The sequence below is a fragment of the Symphalangus syndactylus genome, chromosome 5, assembly GCF_028878055.3.
Source record: "Symphalangus syndactylus isolate Jambi chromosome 5, NHGRI_mSymSyn1-v2.1_pri, whole genome shotgun sequence".
Taxonomy (NCBI): Eukaryota; Metazoa; Chordata; class Mammalia; order Primates; family Hylobatidae; genus Symphalangus; species Symphalangus syndactylus.
Window position 1 is genome coordinate 22,081,037 of NC_072427.2, and position 27,700 is coordinate 22,108,736.

Sequence of the window (27,700 nt, forward strand, 5' to 3'; positions counted from 1 at the left end):
TTAGAGGCCCTCAATAAATGACTACTGAGTTTATGTTTCATCTCCCCAGCACATTTGTGACATTCTTGAGGGCGGGAACCATGTACTCAATAGGGCCCTGATGATAAGAAAATCAGCTTGGTCCCTGTTCTCAAGAAGTTCATAGTTTAGTGTGGGAGACTAATACAATAACTCGCCGATTCAACAGATATTTTTCCAACGTCTATATGTATTGGGTGGAAAAGGTGAGGCAAGAGTTGTATTTCCCGGACTCCTGAACAGGTTGCGAGATGATTGACTCCTGAGGGAGACCTTCTCACCTTTTCATTGGTTGTCGCTGCCCCTCTCGTCTATCACCCAACCAACCCCGAATGCCTCTTGTAAGCCCTACCTCCGGCAGCCAGCCAATCAGAAGTGCCGGGGGCCAGGGCGCTGCTGGGGCACTGACGCGGTTTCGATTCCAGCGAAAAATGCTTTGGCTTGGACTGTCCCGTGACAGGCGGTGCGAGGAGGCCAGGCCCGCGTCCGCCTAGCCCTAGGGCCGCTGCCGCCGACAGCCATGGAGGACGAGCAGCCTGACAGCCTGGAGGGCTGGGTGCCGGTACGGGAGGGCCTCTTTGCCGAGCCCGAGAGACACCGGCTGCGCTTCCTGGTGGCTTGGAACGGAGCGGAGGGCAAGTTCGCCGTGACTTGTCACGACCGCACCGCGCAGCAGCGGCGGCGGCGCGAGGGGGACCGGTTGGGGCCCGAGCCCGAGCCCAAGCCCGAGGCCGCCGTGTCCCCGCCCAGCTGGGCCGGCCTGCTCTCGGCCGCGGGGCTCCGCGGCGCTCACCGGCAGCTGGCGGCGCTGTGGCCGCCTCTGGAGCGCTGCTTCCCGCGGCTGCCGCCGGAGCTGGACGTGGGCGGCGGCGGGGCCTGGGGTCTGGGGCTCGGGTTGTGGGCGCTGCTGTGGCCGACGCGCGCGGGCCCTGGCGAGGCGGCGCTGCAGGAGCTGTGCGGGCAGCTGGAGCGCTATCTGGGCGCGGCGGCCGACGGCTGCGGCGGCGCGACTGTGCGCGACGCACTCTTCCCGGCTGAGGGCGGCGCGGCCGACTGCGAGAGCCCGCGCGAGTTCCGGGAGCGGGCCATGCGCGGGCGGTGGGTCGAGGCGGACGCGCGGCTGCGCCAGGTAAGCGAGGCCGGGTCGCCGGCTTTCGTCCGCGCTTCGGTGGCCTGGGACCGTGTGGGAGGCTCCCCCGGCGCCGAGAGCCCTGGCTGACGGCTGACGGGGAGGAGCCGGTGGGCCGAGAAGGCCGCGGGCTCCCCGGTGCCCTCACCTGCGCGGGACCGCTACGGGAAACCGGCAGGAGCTGCGGGAGGGTCTGCAGAGAGGACAAGCGAAGTTAGAGCCTAGTGTACCTGCAGCTGGGAGCTGGGCTAGGCCCCCAACCTTTGCCCTGAAGATGCTGGCAGAGCACGATGTTGTAACAGGAAATGCCAGAAATATTGCAAGCAAAACTGAAAACAACCCATCCATGTAGGAAAAAATAACACGGACTAAATGTAAGCAATTCCTGTGTATGAGGGGACGTCGCAAATGGGATAAAATGGTTTAGAGGAAGAAATGGCTTTTAGGAGATAGGGTGTTTTGTTTTAAGTAATATATGCTTGGTCAAATGGAAAGCCGGCAGAAGGTGAACTTTATTCATCAGTTTGGAATAACCGCATTAGTGCCCTTTTAAGCTTGAAAGAGGTAGTTTGAGAGAGAGTAATTATATAAGTGGTAAACTTACTGAACCTAAGGGGAGGGGGAAGTACAAGTTCACAGAAGGGTTTAGGAGAAAATATGCCTTCTAAATCCACACCCACAGTTTACTAAGGAGAGCCAGGCTGGAGTCTCGGCTCACTGCTGTTATTAACCTGAATGATTTTTTTCTGTGCATTCTTCTGAGGAAGGGGAAGTGAAGAGAAGAATTCAGCCTAAGCTAAATATAGAATAAGCTTTCTAAATTAAAATGGTTTTATAAAAGGAGCTCGTTAGTGGGGTCATTTTTGTACTGTGGGTTTTATGTGTAAATATCTACACATCCACTTCTCGTGTTGATTTCACTTTAGAATATGAGGAAACCACAGGGGAGTTTCAGGCCAGTCAGCGTTTGATCTTCAACTTCATCATTTTCACCTTAGGATATGAGGAACCCACAGGGGAGTTTCAAAAATGATATCATTTTGTATCAGACTTGTTTTTTTACACACTCGGTTTCTCACAGAGATAGGTGGTTTCTCCTTAAAATCGAACATGTATATGATGTATTTTACTGTGGTAAATACTATCAGAAAAATTATAGTTTTCCCAAATTTAAGTTCACTCTGGGGTACTATAGCATGAATGTAGTTCATACTGTTGAGCTAGCTGTTCACATTAGTGTAGTTCACATATTTATCTGGAACTTAAAAATGAGGGATTGGGAGGGGAAGCTTAAATTCAAAACATGTTCAAATATATAATTTTAATATTTAGAATAGAAAAGCAATTGATTCTAGAATTAAACCATTTGCTAGTATTGCTAGGATATATAAAATGAAGCTGAATGTTTAACTCTGGATATTTTCTGAGTAGTTTAAGAAATAAGGCTGAAATGTATCACTTGCCTTAAGTTTACTTTTGCGTGTGTGTTTTAATTTTGTTCAGTGAGGCTTTCACTTAAAAAAAAAACAACCCATAATATTATGACCTGGATAAAAAACTATAGCTGAAAGTAGATCACTTTATCCTTAAGCAGAAGGATGGAAATAGGAGAATTTAAGAATGTATTGGTTGAAAAAAATCTATATTATTTTATTTTATTTCTCTTCTTCTGGGATTAAAATAATTTCCTACCAAGTGAGTCCACCTAGATTATACACTGTTCAGTTTATTTTCTGCCCTGCAGCAGAAGCAGTAACCAGCAGAGACTGGAACCACAGTTGAGGCTCTGTAAATGAGTTGACTGCTAAGGGCTTCATGGGAATATTAACCTGGGGCATTAAGAGAATTAACATGCTGAAGTACTTGGAGACAGCTCTGTAATGTTTTATGAGGTCTTTTTTATTTTTATTTTTATTTTTTTCGAGATGGAGTCTTGCACTGTCGCCCAGGCTGGAGTGCAGTGGCGCCATCTTGGCTCACTGCAACCTCCGCCTCCCGGGTTCATGCTGTTCTCCTGCCTCAGCCTCTCGAGTAGCTGGGACGGCAGGCGCCGGCCACCACGCCCGGCTAATCTTTCGTATTTTTAGTACAGACAGAGTTTCACCGTGTTAGCCAGGATAGTCTCCATCTGCTGACCTCGTGATCCGCCCGCCTCAGCCTCCCAAAGTGCTGGGATTACAGGTGTGAGCCACCACACCTGGCCCTTATGAGCTTTTAAAAAGGAATACGGCCTCACAAAACCTTTACAGTCAGAAAAGTGAAGTGAAAAAATATCCACAACCTCAAACCTTCTTTTGGGTCCCTTTCGCTGCATACTTAGCACATAGTTGAGATTGTTTTGCACTCTGTCTCTGCATTTAATATTATAAAAGTCTCCTTTTTTTTTTTTTTTGAAATGGAGTTTCGTTCTTGTTGCCCAGGCTGGAACCACTGCCTCCCAGGTTCAAGCGATTCTCTGCCTCAGCCTCCCCAGTAGCTGGGATTACAGGTGTGAGCCACCATGCCTGGCCAAAAGTCTCCATGTTATTAAACAATCTTCAGAAGCACAGTGCTGAATGACTACAGTAATAATATTCTGCCATGGATATATCATACTTTTCTTAACCATTCTTGTTTTATTGGGCATTTTTGATGGAGGATGATAACATTTTCATATTTAATCAATATTTAAAATTGATATATTAAAAGTTGAGAACATGAAGGTTTCTTTTGTTTAGTTTTGTTTGTTGGGTATGTATTAAATATACTGTCCTGACTCGAGCTTTATTCACATTTGCTTTCTAGGTTATTCAAGGACACGGAAAAGCCAACACCATGGTAGCATTAATGAACGTTTACCAAGAGGAAGATGAAGCGTACCAGGAATTGGTTACCGTGGCAACCATGTTCTTCCAGTACTTATTGCAGCCATTTAGGGCTATGCGAGAAGTTGCAACTTTATGTAAGCTTGATATTTTGGTATGTTTTTTTTTTAATTTTTACTTTATCAGATTTACTATTTGTCATAAATTATTTCATTATTTACACTTAATGTTCAGTCTCTGTTTGTACTTTGGGTTTACCCTTATGTTTGTTTATTTACTTATTTATTGATAGAGATGAGGTTTTGCCATGTTGCTCAGGCTGGTTTCGAACTCCTGAGCTCAAGCTGTCTGCCCACCTTGGCCTCCCAAAGTGCAGCATTACAGGCATACGCCACTATTCCTAGTTCATCCTTATGTGTAAATATTGAGTTTATATTTAAAATTGATAGAAAATGAAGACATTTACATTGGTCATCTTAATAGCTTAAGATTCCTACAGATTTGAAAGAGTTAAATGTTTTTTCTGGCGATGAATTTTTTTTTTGAGACAGGGTCTCCCTTTGTCAGCCAGGCTGGAGTGCAGTGGCATGATCTTGGCTCACTGCAACCTCCTCCAGGTTCAAGCGACTCTTCTGTCTCAGCATCCTGAGTAGCTGGGATTAGAGGTGTGCACCACCACGCCCAGCTAACTTTTTGTATTTTTAGTAGAGACGGGGTTTCACCATGTTGGCCAGGCTGGTCTTGAACTCCTGACCTCAAGTGAGCCACCCGTCTCAGCCTCCCAAAGTGCTTGGGATTACATGCGTGAGCCACTGCGCCCAGCCTGATGAATTGTTTTTGATGTGATGTTTATTTGCTTCAGCTTGTTTTCCTCTAAGGACTTATGCAGATTTCTTAAAATAAGATGAAAATTTAAATAGCAGGACCCTAGATTGTAATTTAGTAACTTAAATTTTAGTAAATGCTGTTATTGCTCTTGCTTCATTGAGCCATCAAACAACCCTGTGACACCATTCAGAAAAGGCATTCTTATTCCAGTGTTACAAATGAATCTAGAGTCCAGAGGAGTTAAATAGCTTGCCTTGGGTCTCAACAACAGGAATCAGAAGACACCTAAGAGGTCTCTTGGTTTCTGCACCCTGCACTGGGCCATCTTTCCACATATAATCTCATGACCCCTGCTAGATGATTGTATTATAAAAATAGTATCACGTTTAGATGAGACTCATGCCACTCTAACCTGTGGATAAAGTTGTTCTGTTCATTATTTTGAAAGTCTATTATTTGGAAAGTCTACTTCTTGCATACATTTTTCCTTTCTTCTTCTTTTTTTTTTTTTTTTTGAGATAGAGTTTTGCTCTTGTTACCCAGGCTGGACTGCAATGGCGCAGTCTCAGCTCACCGCAACCTCCGCCTCCTGGATTCAAGCAATTCTCTTGCCTCAGCCTAGTAGAGACGGGGTTTCTTCATGTTGGTCAGGCTGGTCTCGAACTCCCGACCTCAGGTGATCTGCCCACCTTTGGGCTTCCAAAGTGCTGGGATTACAGGCATGAGCCACCACACCGGCCTGTATTTTTCCTTTCTTTTTTTTTTTTTTTTTTTTGAGATGGAGTCTTGCTCTCTCGCCCAGGCTAGAGTGCAGTGGTGCGATCTTGGCTCTTGGCTCACTGCAAGCTCTGCCTCCTGGGTTCATGCCATTCTCCTGCCTAAGCCTCCCGAGTAGCTGGGACTACAGGTGCCCCACCATGCCCGGCTAATTTTGTTGTATTTTTAGTAGAGATGGGGTTTCACCGTGTTAGCCAGGATGATCTCGATCTCCTGACCTCGTGATCCACCCATCTCGGCCTCCCAGAGTGCTGGGATTACAGGCGTGAGCCACCGCACCCGGCTTGTTTTTCATAAAAGGTGTTTTAAGATACCATTCACAGATTATATATGTATATATATATAATGTACAATTCAGTGATTTTTAGTATGTTCAAAGTTGTACTGTGATCATTACTATATAATTTCAGGACATTTTCACCCCCAAAAGAAACCCTGTATCCATTAGTCATTCCCAACCCTGGGCAACCACCAATCTACTTTCTGTCTCTGGATTTCCCTACTCTGGACATAGCAACAGCATTATTCAATATGTGATCCTTTCACTCAGCACAATGTTTTCAAGGCTAATCCATGTTGGAGCAAATATCAGGATTTCATTTCTTTTTATTGCTGAGTAATATTCATTGTACGGATATATCGCATTTTATTTATCAGCTGATGGACATTTGGGTTGTTTCCACCTTTTGGCTATTATGAATAATTCTGCTATGAATGTTTGTGCATAAGTTTCTGTGTAGACATACGTTTTCATTGCTCTTGTGTACGTACTGAGGAGTAGGATTGCTGGGTCCTATGATTACTCAACATTTAACCTTTTGAAAGACTGCCAGACGGTTTTCCAAAGTGGGTGCATATTTTATATTCCCAAAAGCAGTAAATGAGCATTCCGGTTTGTCCACATTATCACCAGCACTTGTTACTGTGTGTCTCTTTGGTTACAGCCATCCTAGTGGGTGTGATGTGGTATCTCGTTATGGTTTTGATTTGTAATTCCTTGTCGGCTAACTTGTACATATTTCTTATGCTTCGTAGAAGAAAAATTCCATCCTTGGATGACATAGCAGTACATGTCTTAGTTCAGGCTGTTATAACAAAGTACCATAGATTAGTGGCTTATAAACAACAAAACTTTTTTTCACAGTTCTGGAGGCTGGGTAGTCTGAGATCAAGGTGCTCACAGATCCAGTGTCTTGTGAGGGCCAGTTTCTTAATTTGTAGATGACTGTCCTGCTGTGTCTTCACATGGTGAAGAGCAGAGAAAGAGAGATCCTGTGTCTCCTTTTTATAAGGGCATTAATCCCATTCTTGAGGGTTCCACCCTTATGACCTAATTACCTCCCAAAGGCCTCATCTTCAAATATCATCACACTGGGGATTTAGGCTTCAACATATGCATTTTGGGGGGACCCAAACATTCAGTCCAATACCAGTACATATTATAAGCATGAATATACAGTTACTATATTTTAGGTGATTATATTACATCTCCCTAAAAGAAACGGTAACAACTAACACTTAAGTGCTGTGTTCCAGGCCCTGTGCTGAGTGCTTGACAACACAGATCACTCATTTAAACAATTGTGTATTATTATTAATAGAAGCATAAGTTGACAACATTCCTCTCTAGAAAAAGTTATTCTAGGCATGTGAAGTGAAAGTGGGTTTTTTTTTTTTCCCCTTTATGCCCCAGAGTGTCCTTTTGTCTTCCAGGTGGTGCTCAGCTTAAAGCCTTATTCATATGCAGTAAGGGACTGCTGAATGAATGAAAATTTAATTGACTGAGTAGTAGTGTAGTTAAATTAATCCATGTGACCAACTTCCTTTCAATTTCCTAATGGCTTTACATAACTATTAGCTCTTACTAAGACAATTTTCCCTTCTGTCTGTAGAAGTCTTTGGATGAGGATGACCTAGGTCCTAGAAGGGTAGTTGCCCTGGAGAAAGAAGCTGAAGAATGGACCAGACAGGCTGAAGAAGCTGTCGTCTCTATTCAAGATATCACAGTGAATTATTTTAAGGAGACAGTAAAAGCATTAGCAGGTGATAATTTAAAAAATGCTATACGAAGATACATGTAATTGATTGTCATGTTATTCAAATACCATTTGAGCACTATGTTTTCTAGGTGCTGAGAATTCAATGTCAAGCGTTAAGAGACATTGTACAGTCTGGTGAAGGGAGAGAAATCTTAATTATCTATTCATTGAAGCACATGGAAAATGGCAGTGACAATAAATGGCACAAAGAAGAGAGACATGGGCTCTGAGGGTCTGTGAGAGAGAAATTGGGCTTGATCAGGGTGGTGGTCACTGAAGGCCTCTGAGAAGTGGCGCTTGCCCCAATATCTGAAGGGTAAATGGAAGTTGAGAGAAAACAAAAAGTGAGGAGTGTTCCAGGCAGAAGGAATAGCACTGCCAAAGGTCCCCTGGCTTGAGGGAAGTTGGCAAATAGGAGCTTAAAGAAAACCTGCAGGGCTGGATCGCAGAGAGTGCAAGACAATGTGGTATGAGGGAATATGCTGGCCAGACAGGCAGGGGTCAGACCATGCAGGGGCTTGTGGGCTGGATGAAGGACTTTTTTTTAGTCTTAAATAATTGTTGATAAAAACACCAAATAGGAAACAACTTAATGTCTGTCAGTTTGTTAAGTTATGGTACATTAATAAAACAGAAAACCACGTAGCTGTTAAGCATGATTCTTGATTTTTTTTTATGAGTGGCAAGAGTTTCTGATATATTGTGCAGAATCAACAAGATATAAAGCAGAATGATGATCCTGGTTTTTTGGTCAAACTATCCATATGAGCCTGTCTGTCTAGCTAGACATAGAAATAATATGGAAGTAAGCGTGCCAAAATATAAGAAGCAGTTGCCTCAACTAGGTGAGATCATGACTTATTGTCTTTTTAAAAATGGAATACCTGAAATTTTATATCAAGGAACATGTATTATTTTTATAATAATAAAAAAGTTAATAAAATTTCTTTTAAAAAGGATGTTCTGCAGGTAGTATGGAGGCAATAAAAAAAGGATTAGCTCATGATAAATGTTTCCCTTTTTAATGAGGTATAATTATATTTTATTTTTATAATCCAACAGGAATGCAGAAGGAAATGGAACAGGATGCGAAGAGATTTGGTCAGGCTGCCTGGGCCACAGCAACTCCCAGGCTGGAAAAACTTAAGCTAGTGCTAGCTCGAGAGACTCTGCAACTCATGAGAGCAAAAGAGTTGTGTTTAAATCACAAAAGAGCGGAAATTCAGGGAAAGGTAAGACAAAGATAAATGGAATTTTGTTTTAAAAATACACTTTTATTTTTAAAACATTTTGTATAAATAAAGGATACAAGTGCAGTTTTGTTCCATGGATATATTGTGTAGTGGTGAAGTTTGGGCTTTTAGTGTAATCATCACCTGTATAATGTAATTGTACCTATTAAATATTTCTCATCCCCCTCCCACCCTCTTACTCTTCTGAGTCTCCAGTGTCTATTATTCCACACTGTGTTGTATACACATTACTTAGCTCCCACTTATAAGTGAGACCATGTGGTAAAGCACACTTTTATTTTTAGATAGCACTTTTCTTTCTAGGCATCGTTAAAGAGCTTCTTTTCTTCACTTATTCCAACACTATCTTCTATGGAAAGTTAGACATAAAGTTTTCCTTTGGTTAAGATGTTTCAAAATACCATATTGTAGGATTCACTTTGTAGTAACACCGAGCTCAGTATTGAAATGGGTACTGTACTTGAAAATCAATCCAGCAATGTTTTCAGTACACCTTTAAAATAATCAGAGAGATACTTTACTGCATAGTCACTTAAATTTTTTCCTATAATCTTATGACTTTAAAGCAGAAAACACTGTAAACACCTGTCTTAGTTGGCTCAGGCTTCTATAACAAGATTAAATATCACAGATTGGGTGGCTTAAACAACGGACATGTATTTCTCACAGTTTTGGAGGCTGGGAAGTCCAAGGTCAAGGTGCCTGCAGATTCACTGTCTGGTGAGGATCCTCTTCCTGTCTGGTAGACATCTGCCTTCTTAACTGAGTGCTCATATAGCCTTCCTTCTGTGTGTATGTTTTTCTTTTTTTGAGAAGGAGTCTCGCTCTTTCACCCAGGCTGGAGTGCAGTGGCGCGATCTCGGCTCACTGCAGGCTCTGCCCCCCGGGGTTCACGCCATTCTCCTGCCTCAGCCTCCCGCGTAGCTGGGACTACAGGCGCCCACCACCTCGCCCGGCTAATTTTTTTTGTATTTTTAGTAGAGATGGGGTTTCACTGTGTTAGCCAGGATGGTCTCGATCTCCTGACCTCGTGATCTGCCCACCTCGGCCTCCCAGAGTGCTGGGATTACAGGTGTGAGCCACCGTGCCCAGCCTCTGTGTGTATGTTTAGAAAGAAAGTGATCCCTCTTTCTCTTCTAATAAGGGCACTAATTCCATGATGGGGGTGCTATCCTTTTGACATAATCTGAACTTAATTAATTCCAAAGGACCCACCTCCAAATAACATCACATTGGGAATTAGAGTGTCAACATGTGAATTTTTGGGGGGACACCAATATGCAATACATAATAGTACCTCATTGCCATTTATGTTTCTCAGAACCTAAATGTTTTCCTCTGTTTCAAGGATGAGATAAAGTATTTGCATCACTAGATGAAATGAAAAAGTGTTTCTTTCCTATTTGCTTTGTTATATTTAGTACTGAACAAGGAATAGAAAGTAGCTAGAATGCTTCTAAAGTTTGTTTTTAATATACTAATTTATTTTAACTTATTTTTCTTTTTTCTATGAAAATAAGATGGAAGATCTTCCAGAACAAGAAAAAAATACAAATGTTGTAGATGAATTAGAAATTCAATTTTATGAAATTCAATTAGAACTATATGAAGTTAAATTTGAGATGTTAAAAAACGAAGAAATACTGCTTACTACACAGTTGGACTCTCTTAAAAGACTTATAAAAGGTAAAATTTATATTTAAGTATATAGATTACAATGTTTAAATTATAAATTTAAGGAAATACAGACCATATTATCAATTACTTTTTGTAAATTATAACATCTGAAAATTTCCTAGTTTTCCTTCAGTGGTTTATTATTCAAATAATATATTCATTGTTAACACATAGCAAAACAAAGAAAGAAAAATGATTACTACTCCAGTCCCATTATCTAGAGATGCTTAGTGGTTGGCTGGGCACAGTGGCTCACACCTATAATCCCAGCACTTTGGGAGGTCGAGGTGGGCGGATCACTTGAGATTAGGAGTTCCAGACCAGTCTGGCCAACATGGTGAAACCCCATCTCTACTAAAAATACAAAAATACTAAACCCTGTCTCTATTAAAAACACAAAGTCCGGTGTGGTGGCACGTGCCTGTAATCCCAGCTGCTTGGGAGGCTGAGGCAGGAGAATGGCTTGAATCTGGGAGGCGGAAGTTTCAGTGAGCCAAGATCGTGCCACTCCACTCCAGCCTGGACGACAGAGCGAGACTCCATCTCAAAAAGGAAAAAAAGAAAAGAGAGCTACTTAGTGGTAACAATTTGCTGTATAACTTTGTAGATTTAAAAATATGCTGATATATAAAAATAGAAATTTTTAACCAAAACTACATAACCAGTTCAGTAACATCTTTTCAAAAAATTTTTAATTTTTATGGGTGCATAGTAGATACATGTATTTATGGGTTACAGGAGATATTTTGACATAGGCATATAATGCATAATAGTCTCTTTTTCATTTAATACATAATAACTGTCTTTCTATTTCAGTGAATAATAAAAGTATCAAAATTTTAATGGCTGCATAGTATTCCATTATACGGATATACCGTGATTTCCAAATTTCAGGTGTTTTGAACAGTAGTGTAGTGAACTTTACACATGTCTTTGAGTATAGGACAGATTATTTCCTTGGAATAAATTTCTAAGGATGGAATTACTGGGTCAAGGGCAATGTATATTTTACATTTTGATACATAACAATACAGTAATCATCTGAGATACATTTTTCCTCACCTCCATATTTTCTGATTTCTAAATTTCATACTACATAATGACCCTCTAGATAGGTTGTACATTTAAAATGATGCTCCCAGGCTGGGTGTGGTGGCTCACGCCTATAATTTCAGCACTTTGGGAGGCTGAGGGGGGCAGATCACTTGAGGTCAGGAGTTCAAGACCAGCTTGGCCAATGCAGTGAAACCGTGTCTCTACTAAAAATACAAAAATTAGCTGGGCATGGTCGTGGGCGCCTGTAATCCCAGCTACCTGGGAGGCTGAGGCAGGAGAATCGCTTGAACCTGGGAGGTGGAGATTGCAGTGAGCCGAGATGGTGCCACTGCACTCCAGCCTGGGTGACAGAGTAAGACTTTGTCTCAAAAAAAAAAAAAAAAAAAAAAAAGAAAAAAGATGCTCCCATCAGCAGAATATGAGTGTGTATGTTTCCCAGACTCATGCCATTCTTTTGCATTTTTGCTTACTTGACAGAGAAAATGGCAGTCTTCCAATTTTCATTTATTTAATTATGAGTGAATATTGAACAAAATTTTGTATGTTTACGAGCCATTTGTACTTATTTTATGAAATGCCTATTCATAGTCTTTGTCCATTTTTCTTTGGAATATTTCCTTTCCACATTAAGAATAATATCCTCTATTGTCTGTCATATGTTGCAAATAATCTCTCCTTGTCATTTGCGTTTTCTTGCCTTGCAGAAATATTTAATTTTTATGAAGTTGCGTTTATCAATTTTTTTCCCCTATGGTTTCTGCTTTTAGTGTTATGTCTGGCAATATTCTCCTATCCCAAAATTATGTCAATATATACTTATGTTTTCTTTTCCTATGTTTATGATGTTGCTTTTTAAAACATTTAATTCTTTAGTCCAGGTGGAATTTATTTTGATTGTGGTAGGAATTGAACCTTTCCCTCAAATTATTAAGCAGTCCCAATCATTGATTTTAAAAAAAATTTTCCCTAAATGTTTAACATTTCTCAAGTTAAACATTAGATTGACTTTGGTCTGTTTCTGTGTTGTTCTCCATTGGTTTGTGAGTGGCTTCTGCTGCTGGCTCCATACTGTTCCCATGACTGTACCTTGGAAGCACATTTTAGGGTCTGGTAAGGCAAGTACCTCCCCCATTACTTCTCCACAAGTTTTCTGACTATTTTCACTCCTTTATTCTTCCAGATGAAATTTAGAATCAAGTTCAAAACAAAAACTCGTTGGAATTTTGATTGTGATTTTGCTTAAAATTAGAGATTACTTTGGGGAGAATAGTGGTCTTTGCAATTTTGAATCTTCCTACCCAAGAACATGGTATGTGTCTCTCCATTTATTTAAATCTTTTTTCCTAAAGTTCCTCCAAGTTTAATAAATTTCTTCACATAGATCCTGAACTTTTAGTTTAATCCTGAGTATTCAGAATTTTTTGCAGTAGTTGCAGGTTATAAGCATTTTACATATTTAGGGGAAAAATTACATTAAAAAAAGAAGTTAATCTGGAAGGATGCATGCCAAATTGTTCATAATGTTTTTCCTCTGAGAATGACTCAGAAGGTTTGGGGAAGGAGCAAGAAAATTTCACTGTTTCATGTACTTCTGGAGGATTTGAATTTGTTACAGTAAGCATGACTTTAAAAAAATCAATATGTAATCAAGATTATATATGACTAAGACATCTTAATAATATATTGCTGGTAGAATATAAGTTGCATTTCTGGAGGGCAGTTTGTCAGTGGGTATGAAGATCCTTAAATATTTATCTGCTAAGGAAGTGATAAAAAGTGTACACAAAGATTTATACAGGGATGTTCATCACAGTGAAATGAATAATAATGGAACATTGGAACAGCCTAACAACATGGACTGCTTAAATTAGAGAATACTATGCTGCCATTAAAATTTATCTTTTTTCATTTTTTTTTGTTTTTGGAGATGGAGTCTTGCTCTGTTGCCCAGGCTGGAGTGCAGTGGCAAGATCTTGGCTCACTGCAACCTCTGCCTCCCAGGTTCATGCTGTTCTCCTGCCTCAGCCTGCCAGGTAGCTCGGATTATAGGCACGCACCACTGTGCCTACTTTTTGTATTTTTAGTAGAGACGGGGTTTTGCCGTGTTGGCCACGCTGGTCTTGAACTCCTGACCTCAGGTGTTCCGCCTGCCTTGGCCTCCCAAAGTGCTGGGATTACAGGCGTGAGCCACTGTGCCTGGCCTAAAAATGTATTTCCATCCCATGGAAAATGTTCTTTTAGAACTCCATTGGTATGTGTAGCTATGTAAGTAGTATGTATGTGTGTGTGTGTGTGTGTGTGTACGTATGTCTATATATACGTATATATACATGCATACACTACATGTATATACACACACATGCTACTTACATACATGTATATAGTCATGTATATATACACGTGTGCATGTATATTACATATACATATATTTTTTATATATGTTAATCGTGCTTCTCAGTGGTGCGATTACAAGTGATCTTTATTTTCCTTACATTTAAAAAAATTCAATGCATTTTTTAAAATAATAAAATATGTTTTAAACAATCATTAATACATTTTCAGAAAAACAGGATGAAGTTGTCTATTACGATCCATGTGAAAATCCAGAGGAACTTAAAGTCATTGACTGTGTGGTGGGGCTGCAGGATGATAAGAATTTGGAAGTGAAAGAACTCAGAAGGCAGTGCCAGCAGCTGGAGTCTAAACGGGGCAGGATCTGTGCCAAAAGAGCCTCTCTCCGGAGTAGAAAGGTAGGTACACTCAGAGCGGCTTTCTTTTCTTTTCTTTTCCAGAGATTTATTCTTGTATGAAGGATAAAGAGGTATTGAAATAAGGTTTTTACCAATACAGTGATTACTTTTTTGTGTGCTTATGTACTTATCCATGGCTATAGTTAAAATGCTTTTAAATATTTTTCTTAAAAATATTTTTTTTTTCTATTGGGATTTAAGCATTTAGCAAATCTCAAGGTTTTAATTTATTCATTCAACAACTATTTGTTGAATGCCCATTGCATACACAGGCACTTTATTTTTATTTTTTTGAGACAGTCTTGCTCTGTCACCCAGGCTAGAGTGGATGTTGGCTCACTGCAACTTCTGCCTCCTAGGTTCAAGCGATTCTCGTGCCTTAGCCTGCCAAGTAGCTAGGTTTACAGGCATGCGCCACCACGCCTAGCTAACTTTTGTATATTGTGTAGAGATGGGGTTTTGCCATGTTGGCTAGGCTGGTCTTGAACTCCTGACCTCAAGTGATCCACCCACCTTGGCCTCCCAAAGTGCTGGGATTACAGGTGTGAGCCACTGCCCCTGGACCACAGGTACTTTAAAAACCATAATAGGTAGAAACTCTATTTCTAATAACCAACTATAACAATTCTAAATATATTTTACTATAAATTATTGAGTACACAAAACAATTACAGATAACAATATTCAGCTCACCTCAGACCTTATATTTGGTGATTTTTTTCTTAATTTTTAAAAATCCACGAATACATAAAAACTCTAAGAAATGTAATTTTTTCTGACAGAAAAGGAAGCTCATATATATCATTTTCATAGACTTTTATATGTATTTACTCATATTTACTATACTTTTCTCCTTTTTTTGAAATGGAGTCTCGCTCTGTCTCCCAGTCTGGATTGCAGTGGCGTGATCTCGGCTCACTGCAACCTCCGCCTCCCAGGTTCAAGTGAGTCTCCTGCCTCAGCCTCCTGTGTAGCTGGGATTATAGGCACCTGCCACCACACCCAGCTAATTTTTTTTTTTTTTTTTTTTTTTTGAGATGGAGTCTCGCTGTGTCGCCAGGCTGGAGTGCAGTGGCACAATCTCAGCTCACTGCAACCTCCGTCTCCAGGGTTCAAGCTATTCTCCTGCCTCAGCTCCCTGAGTAGCTGGGATTACAGGCACGCACCACCACGCCCGGCTAATTTTTGTGTTTTTAGTAGAGACGGGGTTTCACCATGTTGGCCAGGCTGGTCTTGAACTCCTGACCTCAGGCGATCCACCCACCTTGTGTTCCCAAAGTGCTGGGATTACAGGCATGAGCCACAGTGCCTGGCCATACCCGGCTAAATTTTGTATTTTTAGTAGAGACAGGGTTTCACCATGTTGGTCAGAGTGGTCTTGAATTCCTGACCTCAAACAATCCACCTGCCTCAGCCTCCCAAAGTTCTGGGATTACAGGCGTGAGCCACTGTGCCCAGCCTACTATACTATACTTTCCTTATTAGAATTAACATGAAAATTGTGACTTTCGTAGCTTATGAAAATGTTCATTACTCTTCCATGTAAATACAAATACTTAAAAAAAACTTGGCTAGGTGCCGTGGCTTATGCCTGTAATCCCAGCACTTTGGGAGGCTGAGGTGGGAGAATCACTTAAGGCCAGAAGTTCAAGACCAGGGACAACAGAGTGAGACCTCATCTCTATGGTGCGCACCTATAGTCCCAGCTACTCAAGAGGCTGAGGCCGGAGGATTGCTTGAAGCCAGGAGGTCGAGGCTTCAGTGAGCTATGATTGTACCACTGCACTTCAGCTGGGGTGATAGAACAAGACCCTGTCTCCAATAAAAAATAAAAAACTTTGTTAGAAGAGTATATTCTTTGCATGTTTGTGTTTAAGAATTGTACTTCTGGATTTAGGAACTGTTATTCAGGGGATTTGAAGATATACAGGCATTTGCCCTTTGCTCCATATTTCAGAAAACGCATGAGCCCCAGGAGGAGTCTCCTTTGGCACTCCCATGGTGCTGTGGATGAACAGATGCCTCCACCTCCTTGGCAGTGTTATATGTATATATATATAAAATGCTCCTGTGCCTTCTCTTATCCAGACTTGGAGCATTAACCTTCACTCTCAAGATATAATCACTCCCCCTACCCCATTTAGAGGAGCTCTTTCCACTGATTCTGGAAATGTTGGAATTTGGAAGGCACTCAGTTAATAGAATGGTAGTTGAGGTGAGCTATCAACTTGGATTCAAATCACAGCTTGGCCACTTAGGTAGCCATGTGACCTTAGGCAAATTACTTAAGTCTCTTTTGAGCTCACACTTTTCTCATCTGTTAAAAGAGGATGATAGGCCGGTGCGGCACCCATAAATCTCAGCTACTCGGGAGGCTGAGGCAGGACAATCGCTTGAACCTGGGAGGTGGAGGTTGCAGTGAGCCGAGATGGCGCCACTGCACTCCAGCCTGGGCAACAGAGTGAGACTCAGTCTCAAAAAAAAAAAAAAAAAAAAAAAAAGATGATAGTGGTAATAATACAAATTTCATGTGAGGATAAAGTACCATAAGGCATGAAAAGTACTTGGCATTGAGGCTAAAACCTACTCAGTAAATGTTAGTATTATCTGTATTACTGTATTATTTTTTACATAGATGAAGGATTTTATGTGCATATAGCATATTATATATTGGTAGAGTGCGTGGTTAAGCACAGGTGAAACAGAATTTTTCAGGTATTTGTAGGTCGCTCTGCTTCCGTAGGTGTGCCTGGAAATGTGATGAGTATTTATAATGTTATGGGGAAATGTGTTTAAAACAATCACATTAAAACATTGTTAGGACACATCCCATTTAAGAATGGGGGCTGCCTATATGTCCTCTCATGGTTGGCGGATTGTTTTTCATCTCTTAAAGCACTCTGCTGGGAACAAATTATTTCCATAAGCAGCCAGGCAACCCTCTTCATAGACTGTGGAGGAGACAGTACCATTGGGCCGCTCCAGAACTAATATTAATGAATGCCTTACACTACAGCCCAAATGCAGTGCTTTTTTCTTTTAACCTTCTATGCTATACCAGGGTAATATTAAAAACCATGTAGGTGATTTGTATTATTCCACCAGGATCAGTGCAAAGAAAATCATCGGCTCAGATTGCAACAGGCTGAAGAAAGCATAAGATACTCTCGTCAGCATCACAGTATTCAGATGGTGAGTCTCCTCCGAAGGAAAATGTTCTATGTTTGTGTAGCGTGACATGCAGGCCTAGACTTGTGGAAACTGGAGTTGCGCTGCCCTGGACCTGCAGCTGTCAGCCATTAGCCTCCAGGCCTGCAGCCTGGGCACAGCCTTGGGGTGGTAATGTTGGGGTACAGCCTCTTTCTTTGTCGAGACATTTTTATTGTATGCCAAGACATTTTTTGTAATGTTGAGCAATTTACAAATATACATTTGTTTAAATATAGAAAAGAGACAAGATAAAAGAAGAGGAGCAAAAGAAAAAAGAATGGATCAACCGAGAACGTCAAAAAACACTCCAACGATTGAGATCATTTAAAGATGTAAGTTCTATAAACAATCACCTCATCTACACTTCTGGGGAAATAAATGAAGACCACCCTAAAAAAGATGAAAGTATAAAGTATTGAGAACAGGTCATTCAGAACATGAAACATTTAAAAAATACCATTATTTCTGGTATATCAATAAAAAACAAAAAAAATAGAATATCAGTGATTCAAAACCCATGATATAAAATAACTGCTGTTTTTGACATCACAACACGCTTGGGTTCCTGCTCTGCACTCCTCACTGAGTAGTCCTAACTGGCACTGGTGGTTTAGATTGGCAGGGAAAACTGAAAACTGTTCAACTCCCTTGACTTTAGCTGGCATTTCCCCTCATTTGTAATAAACAATTCTTTAAAATGTTATCCAGGCAGCATTGTGATATAAGTGTAGTGAAAGTGCCCTGTTAAAAGTAAAATTTAGTGTTTTTTTTTTTTTGATATCTACAACTTTCTTTTTTCTTTTTTTTTGAAGTATATACTTATGAGAATGTTATTTTTTATGCCCTCTGTTCTAGGCCTACATTTGTATTTCCTCCACAAAATGATCCTGAGTCTGTAATTTTTTTTTTCTATTTGTTGACTTTATTATTAGAGATAAATTCCTTTAATTAAAAAAAGCTGCTATGAAGATTCAAAAAATAATTTTTTGCTTTTATTTTTAATTGACACAATCATTTATTTTTAATTGACACACACATGAGGTATAGTGTGATATTCTGATACAGGTATATAATATGTAATGATCAAATCAGGGTAATTAGCATATCCATCACCTCAGACATTAAAGGTAAATAGGTTTTTTTTTTTTTGAGACGGAGTCTCACTCTGTCGCCCAGGCTGGAGTGCAGTGGCGCAATCTTGGCTCATTGCAAGCTTCGCCTCCCGGGTTCACGCCATTCTCCTGCCTCAGCCTCTCCGAGTAGCTGGGACTACAGGCACCCGCCACCACGCCCGGCTAATTTTTTGTATTTTTTTAGTAGAGACGGGGTTTCACCGTGGTCTCGATCTCCTGACCTCGTGATCCGCCCGCCTCGGCCTCCCAAAGTGCTGGGATTACAGGCGTGAGCCACGGTGCCTGGCCGGTAAATAGGTTTTTTAAAACAACGTAAATAGGGAGTCAGGCACGGTGGCTCACGCCTGTAATCCCAGCACTTTGGGAAGCTGAGGTGGGCGGATTGCTTGAGGTCATGAGTTTGAGACCAGGCTGGGCAACATGGTGAAACCCTGTCTCTACTAAAAATACAGAAATTAGCTGGGCATGGTGGCGCATGCCTGTAGTCCCAGCTACTTGGGAGGCTGAGGCACAAGAATCACTTGAGCCTGGGAGGCAGAGGTTGCAGTGAGCTGAACTTGCGCCACTGTACTCCAGCCTGAACAACAGAGTGAGACTCTTCTGTCTCAAAAAAAAAAAAGTAAATAGGGGCTTATTTAAGAATATCATTGAATTTACTGACTATAATACATAGACCTGCTTTCATTCCCCAGCCCCTTCACAAAGACCCAAGTTTATTGTAGCCCCCAAAAAGGAAACAACCCACTTTATCCCAGAAAAGATTCTGGAATAGGTATCAGATGCCTTCTGTATACCAGGCACCATGCTAGGCACGTGAAATTCACCCTGACTTAGTTCTTGAAACAGCCTTGTGAGATAGTTTCATCACCACTTTACAAATGAGTAACCAAGGTTCAGAATGGTTGGTTACACAACTTAGTTCAAGGTTAAACAGCAGGAATTGAAGCCGGGTCTTACTCCAGAGCCACACAGGGCTTCTCAGCCTGGGCAAAACATCCAGATCCCCTGGAGAGCTTCTTCTAAGTACTAAGGCCCAGCCCCTCCCATAGAAATTCTGATGTGATTGCCCTGGATCGGGGCCTGGGTGTGAACTGCAGCGGGAAGCATGAATTGAAGGAGCTGCATGAATACCAGATGAACGCAGAGCCACTGAGGTGGAGAGGAACTGGCTGGTCGCTATCACCAAGAGAGTTTCGATGAACAGAATGAAGTCAGTGTGGAGGAAGGGATCCAAGGGCAACCAGCCCATCTCCTCAGCCCTCACTCAGATCAAGGAATTGTTTGGCAATACAGAAGATTACTTTTTCATGTGTGTGTGATATGAAAATGGGAGGGGTAGGCAGATTTAAAATGACAGAATCAGGCCTCCTAAGCTCCCAGCGAAACTGGAACAATTAGTTAAACGCTAACAAGTTCACCCCAAAGGGATAAATTACTGGTTTTCTAGTCCAAAAAAGCCCATATGGAGGTATGCACTTGCATGGGGTGACAGGAAAGTCTGTGTGGCTTAAATTTTGGGTAAAAGAATTTAAGAATTCAGTTTCCTTCAGTTTAATGAGCCACCTGTGTGATGAAAGCTCATGGGCATCCTGTGTAGAATAAGGGAGTTCTGTGTTTACCAAGAAGTGCCACCCTTAAAGGGGACATAGCCAATTTGAGCACATTTGGAAGGGAGGAAGTAGGAGAGGGAGAAAACTAGAAATAAAACCATGTGATACATGATATTTGTTGTGATCAAGGAAGTTTTTTGAGTATCTGAAGGGCTGTACGAGGTAAAGGATTTAATTTATCGTGGGTGGACAGACTGCCTGTGCAATATAAGGCAGAACTCGGCCAGGCGCCGTGGCTCACGCCTGTAATCCCAGCACTTTGGGAAGCTGAGGCAGGCGGATTGCTTGAACCCAGGAGTTTGAGATCAGCCTGGGCAACAAAGCAAGACCCCGTCTCTACAAAAAAAACAAAGGCAGAACTTAACAGTCCAGAGTCACAGTGACATGCTACAGCCGGGATGCCACAGACGGTATCCTTGGGTGGTTCAGGAAACCCCAGCATCAGGGATGATCTGATCAGTTGGATGCAGATCAGTTGGATGACCCCTGGAGTTTAGCCCTCTGGCCCAGTTTCTGGGATTCTAATTCTGCTGGCATGGTCTCTGACAGAAGGCTGCAGGACGGCAGCTGCATGGCTGTGTCTGCATCAGGGAGGTTTGGGGGCTTGTCGCCATGACATTGCTATTTGTCCTGAAAGGAGCAGAAAGTGAGGGAAATGGAAATACTCCTTGAGTTTACCATGGATTGCATGGTGTGTGTGTGTGTGTGTGTAGGTTTGCATTGATAGGATCATACTGAACGCATCCTTTGCCGGTTTCTTTAACTTAGGTTTTTGAGATATATTCATGTTAATATGTATAGCGCTAGTTCATTTTAATGAGTCATAGTATTACATTTTATGTTTTATTGGCTAATCAGTGCCTTCTTTAGGGACCTCCTCTCAAGATTAGCTCTTTGTAGGACTAGGTGTTTCTTTATCAAATGAATAACTGAAAGACCAGAACTTTTTCAATTTACATTTTTTAAATTATGAAATTAACTCTTAAGCCTAAAAGTAAGAGAAAAGAAATATCCACAGGCTCTGTTATAGCTGCCACTTGGATGTCGACTGTGCTGGCATTTTTCATAGAACTTCTCTTATTTTTAATCATAACACATATTATTTTATATCTGGTTTTCATTGAACACTATCATCCAAATGTTTCAGGCGTTGTACTATTACTTTTTATGGCTTTTTTTTTTTGAGACGGAGTCTCGCTCTGTCGCCGGCTATTTAATATTTTGAATAGATTTGTCATAATTTTTTCAGTGAATATCCTATTATTCGTATTTTAGCATTTCTAGTTTTCCATACTAAAAATTGATGACTATTTTCCTCTTACGTATACTTTCATATCTTCATTTTATTACAGAGAAGGTAATACTTGATCAAAGGATATAAATGCTTATCTTTTTTTTAATCCATGAAAAATGGGTTAGGTAGCAAGGATGGCTGTACAAACAAGGAGTCACTTTGTGAATTAGACCATCCATGCATAGAAACGCATGTGTTTATAGATTTCTAGAAAGTTTCAGCATTTTGATGGTTTGCATTTGTGGCAGATTGCTCACCATAGTTTTTCATTTTCAGAAACGCCTGGCTCAATCTGTCCGAAACACCTCTGGCCCAGAACCTGTGACTCCAAACCTGCCAGGTGACCTTTCCCAGCAGACGTGCTTGCCAGCTTCCCACGCAGTGTCAGTAATTCACCAGTCCTCTAGGAAAACTAGAGGTGTTCCCCTGTCGGAAGCTGATAATGTGAAAAGCCCCAAGTGTCAAAACTGTCATGGAAATATCCCTGTCCAGATTTTTGTTCCAGTTGGTGATCAAACACATTCCAAATCCAATGAGGAATTGTCACTGCCACCACCTCCTCCTCCTCCACCACCACCGCCACCGCCCCCCCCACCCCCTCCTCTCCCTGCTCTGTCCTCATCCTCTCAAGCTGCAACTCATCAGAACTTAGGCTTCTGGGCTCCAGTGAAAGATGACCAGCCACGTCCTCTAGTGTGCGAATCACCTGCTGAGCGACCACGTGACTCCTTGGAAAGTTTTTCATCTCCAGGTAATCCACTGGAATTCTGTCCCTGCTCCCCATGAGCTGTTAAGCTGTTGAAGCATTCTAGCTTCAGAAGCCATCATCTTCAAATTAAAATCATTTTTATAATTCTCTATAGCCTTAAAATATTCCAGCATTTGCTGTCTTGAGTATCATTATTATTTTATTGGAAAGTTGGTATAGTATAGCCTAAATCTGGTTTCATAAGTGTTAATTCAGTTTGAAGAAACCATCTCTATACATTTAATGATCACATGACTTGGGATTTCTGAGGTTGTTCAACCTATTTGAAGTTTCTTAAGACTTCAGTATGTATTTGATTTCTCCCATTGGAATACTTTTCAATACTGTTTTAAATTATGCTTACTCTTGCATCTCTGAGTCCTTTATATAATCCAGTTGTTGTATTTTAAGCAGAATACTGGTTGGAAATTACTGTAGAGGCATATTAGCCAGAATGTAGAAGGCTGTTCTTGCAGACTGACTAGCACACTGAGGACCCTTACTATTGGAAATCTTTCTAAAGTGTAAGGGGACAGGAAGAAAAAGTGGGCCACTTGTCTTGGCAAGTGCAGTACACCGAATACTCTTGACAGTTTCTTTAATAGGGCTATAGTTCTCACTCAGAATTCGAATTATGGCTTTAGACATTAAGTGTTGAGAATGGCCTAAATCTGCCTAGACTTGGAGCCTACTGCTTTGGGGTGTGTGTGTGTGCACTTTAGATGAATCCTAGCAAAATTTATGTAAATTTGTTTTTAAAAGTATGCTTAAGCACCTCCACCTAAACCGTGCAAGGTTACTGTAATAGGTGTTATGAATGATATAACAGTTCCAAAGTGTGATTCTGGTTAATTGAGCAATCGGGCTATTCTGAGTTCAGAGCTTCACTGTACCTAGAACCAGGTACGAATGAAAATGTTCAAATATTAGGTGGAGACCCAATGGCCTGTTTCCATGGGGTTTGCAACAACTGTCCTGTGAATGAAAAGTAAAGAGTTCGCATGGCTATGTATAGATCGGACTTTGGAAGTGGGCAGATCTTTGTGGGGTGCCACATTCCCAGCCCAGATTTAATGCACATGGTTTTGGGAAGTTCTGTTCAACTCACAAACGCTGCTAATTCACAGGAAAGAATAAGAAAGTGTGAATTTGCACCAGAGAATGCCCTTGATTGTGAAACCTGTCTCATTACCCTCAGAAAGAAATTGTAATAAGAAGGTATAGGTTTAAATCCAAAGCAAAATAGCCTTTTGTTAGCCACAGTGTGGCCTTTCAATCCTGAACTAGAATTGATTATTAATCTTGAAGGCTTACCTGGAAGATCTCTAAATTGGTGGCCACAGTCAGGCCTGTCTCTAGCAGGCGATAAAAGATTTTACCCTCTCAGGGGTCTCCAGGTGCTAGAGTGAAAAATAGCTTCTCCTCACCAACGCCTTGAAGCTCTGATCTAATTGTGTTTTGACAGCATTTCACATCCTCAAAAATAAAGTATGTAAGCCACCTCAGGGTAATGTAGGTGGAATTAAACACATTATGTACAGAAAAATGAGCCAGCGCCACCCCTCCGGTGGCGGTTCATTGAGTTGCCGGTTAAAGATTTTAAGCCTTTTCATGTGTAGAAACCTACTCACTTCATTGTCATAGAATGAATCATCACTGTCTAATATCCAAGACTGAAGTTAAATTGAGCAGGATAAATTTTTTTTTTTTAAACATTTCTTTTAGCTGGACAGGGTAATGAAGGAGATACAGCTTCAGAGGTATTCAGGTCATGCACAGTGGGTGAGACTATTCCACCCCAGGCCTCTGTAACACTCTTCAGGATGGGAGGGACAGATCACATTTGTCTTGAAAAACAGTCATTCTAACAAAAGTGCATGCCTGTTCCTGTCAGTTGTTATGGATTTGAAGAAGTTAGCAGAAAGGAAGTGGTTAAGCTAAAACATGAGCTATTCAGCTAACCTGGATTCAACCAGGGAGCTTATTGTTAGCAGGTAATCAAGGCATTTGCTTAATGAAGTGATTATTTGTTTAAATCATGGTGTTAACTGATGTGAGATTTAACAATTTCATAGCAATAATGTCCTGGGAAAGGAATGTGTTTTATTGATAGTACTAGCTCTGCTTATTCAATTTCAGGATCTATGGATGAAGTGTTGGCCTCCTTAAGGCATGGCAGAGCTCCTCTCCGGAAGGTAGAAGTGCCGGCGGTACGCCCTCCCCACGCCTCAATCAATGAGCACATTCTGGCTGCCATAAGGCAAGGGGTCAAACTGAAGAAAGTTCATCCTGATCTTGGCCCAAACCCCAGCAGCAAACCAACCGGCAGCAGACGCACCAGTGACCTTGAGAGGAGCATCAAGGCTGCGCTCCAGAGAATCAAGAGGGTGTCTGCTGACTCTGAGGAGGACAGTGACGAGCAGGACCCTGGCCAGTGGGACGGTTAGGCTCAAGTTTGACAAAGGCACCCGCCACAGCAGGCTTGAATAAAGTGGGTGAGTCTAAGACCTATTGAAAAGCACACTAACAGGGTGCTGCTAGATGGGCCACATAACACCCTGGAAGAGCAGCAGGGCCTTGTGTGGGATGCTGCAGCATTTTTTTTTTTTTCTTTTTTGAGATGGAGTCTTGCTCTGTCGCCCAGGCTGGGGTGCAGTGGCGCCATCTCGGCTCACCGCAAGCTCCGCTTCCCAGGCTGGGGTGCAGTGGCGCGATCTCGGCTCACCGCAAGCTCCGCCTCCTGGGTTCACGCCATTCTCCTGCTTCAGCCTCCCGAGTAGCTGGGACTACAGGCACCCACGACCATGTCCAGCTAATTTTTTGAATTTTTTAGTAGAGACGAGGTTTCACCATGTTAGCCAGGATGGTCTTCATCTTCTGACCTCGTGATCCTCCCGCCTCAGACTCCCAAAGTGCTGGGATTACAGGTGTGAGCCACCGCACCCGGCTTTTTTTTTTTTTTCTTTCGAGACGGAGTCTCACTCTGTCATCCAGGCTAGAATGCAGTGGCACAATCTTGGCTTACTGCAACCTCCACCTCCCAGGTTCAAGCAATTCTCTGCCTCAGCCTCCTGAGTAGCTGGGATTACAGGCACGCACCACCACGCCCAGCTAATTTTTGTATATTTAGTAGAGACAGGGTTTCACCATCTTGGCCAGGCTGGTCTTGAACTCCTGACCTCGTGATCCACCTGCCTTGGCCACCCAAAGTGTTGGGATTATAGGCATGAGCCACCGTGCCTGGCCGATGCTGGAGCTTTTATGTGACACGGTGACTCTTAAAACTGGGGAGGGAAGTAGAGATGAGAGTTTCACACACCAGCCCATAGGTGGGATGTCAAGACCCATCGGAAGTGTCACTGGCCTAAGAGAAGAGCACTTATTTCTCACCATGGGTGATCTAGAATTGTTCCCTGATTCTGAAAGAAGTTTACACTACTCTGGTAAGCAGCAGTATTAGACTACTGACTGTGGCCTTCTGTGCATATGGAATAGTGATTTCTCAGATTTGTAGGTTTGAATGTGAATGTTATTTTATCAGTAATCAGAATAAATTGCTTATATTCAGGAGTTATTTTAAATATTTAAATGAAATTTAGGCACCAAGCACTACATAAACTCCTAATAAAGAACTATTTACAATGCATTAGCATCACTCATGGGGTAATGAAAACACACCTTAGCTGCTGTAAAAGCAAAGCCTTCCGTGTCTGGGTGGGCTTAAAGTTTTTAATAAAATTTTAGCTAAACATTTGTTTAAGTGAATACTAAGGATGGAGGAATAGTGTTATTTTCCTCAGGAACTGGTCTCATGCTGAAGTATTTTCTCCTTAAAATTAAATTTTTAAAATCAGGAAAGGGGAAGGGACCGATGCAAAGCAGTCCATTCATTTCTCAGACTGCAAGCATCCCCACTAACCTCATCACCCTCACTCTGGTGATGTTAATCCTGGGTTTCCACAGAACAAAAGGAATCCACTTCGTTTCCGAAGAAAGTCCTGATATATGAACAGAAATTTTCTTACTTCCAGTGTCTTTTTTTTTTAATTTTTTTTTTTTTGAGACAGAGTCTTGCTCTGTCACCAGGCTGGAGTGTGGTGGAGTGATCTCGGCTCACTGCAACCTCTGCCTCCTGGGTTCCAGCGATTCTCCTGCCTCAGCCTCCCGAGTAGCTGGGACTACAGCATGCGCCACCACACCCAGCTAATTTTTGTATTTTTAGTAGAGATGGGGTTTCACCATGTTGGCAGGATGGTCTCGATCTCTTGACCTCGTGACCCGCCCACCTTGGCCTCCCAAATGCTGGGATTACAGGCGTGAGCCACCACACCCGGCCTTCCAGTGTCTTCTTAACTAACTCTGGCACACAGCAGCCTGAGGGGCCTCAGTTGGCATAGCTGGGAGGGGTGTGAGTCACTTTCAGCAGCTGCACCCTGGGCCTCCCTCTGTGGCATGGCCACTGCCAGGTTGCCCATGGATCTGTCATGTGTGCTACCTTTTCAGAATGCAAATCCAACTCCTGTGTATGAATGAATGTGCCTCACTGCACTGGCCTGGGCCTGATGGGCCTAAGCCCTAACTGCACTGGTCCCTGTACCCACCGCTCCCACCCGGGTTCCCAGGGGTGTTCCAGTGGGGGACGCAACCTGCGGGCTACTCGCTGGGCATCAGGTCCAGATCCCAGAGACAGGTCCAGTGGCTGTGGCCCAGGCCTCCTTCCCCACCACAGACAGGCCAAGCTCAGCATCAAACTTCCTAGGGAAAGAATTTGGAATTGACAAAGTAGCAAAATCAGAACTTTGTGGGACTTTTCTTATGCATATTTTGCAGTTTGGCATTGTTTGTAATTACATATTTATAATTTCAGTATTTGAGATGCCAGCAAGCTTAATCAGGCTGAAATAATTCTCAGAATTTGTTTTCTAAGGGCTGCCAAACACAGGAGGCCTTTGAAAAAAGGATCCTTTTCAAAAGAACGTTCTCACAATAAAAGTTCCTGGCCCAATTGTGTCTTCTGTGCATCAACACTTCCCTTCCTCCTCTGGAACCTTCTCTCCTTCCTTTTTCCCTTTTCCTGCTTTTTCCAGCCAAGCCTTGAAGTCAATCCAGACTTTGGCTTCAGGGAATTCAGAGCCAAGGAAGTAGGGACAAGTGTCTCCTATTGCCCAGCTTCAGAGCTCTCCAATCGGCCTCCAAAGCACTGCCAGTCTTCACCTCTCCCTGGCTTTCCAGCCCATGCAGTAAGGGTAGCCCCTCAGCCTGGCAGACAAAACCCTCAGAGACTTGGCTGCCTCCCCTGGGCAGCCCCTGCCCCTGCCACAGGTTTTAGTCCAGCAATACCATGCTGCTTCCTGTCTGCCCCCAAAGGGCCTGC

The 27,700-nt window shown here is 42.2% G+C and overlaps 1 protein-coding gene across 2 annotated transcripts; it reads left to right on the forward strand.

Moving 5' to 3' along the window:
• The first annotated feature begins 420 nt into the window (after nt 1–420).
• WHAMM (WASP homolog associated with actin, golgi membranes and microtubules) lies at nt 421–27,331 on the forward strand. 2 transcript variants are annotated; one of them, XM_063638608.1, is made up of 11 exons: nt 421–1,147; nt 3,932–4,105; nt 7,449–7,599; nt 8,658–8,827; nt 10,369–10,534; nt 14,144–14,331; nt 17,437–17,523; nt 17,778–17,873; nt 21,855–22,329; nt 24,466–24,521; nt 24,641–27,331. In XM_063638608.1, exons 1-11 carry the CDS (start codon nt 539–541, stop codon nt 24,668–24,670), a joined length of 2,202 nt encoding a protein of 733 aa, XP_063494678.1. In that variant the 5' UTR covers nt 421–538; the 3' UTR covers nt 24,671–27,331. The 2 variants fall into 2 exon arrangements, with proteins under 2 accessions (XP_063494678.1, XP_055133366.2); XM_055277391.2 differs by having other exon boundaries at nt 423–1,147; nt 24,466–27,331.
• Nucleotides 27,332–27,700: the final 369 nt, after the last annotated feature.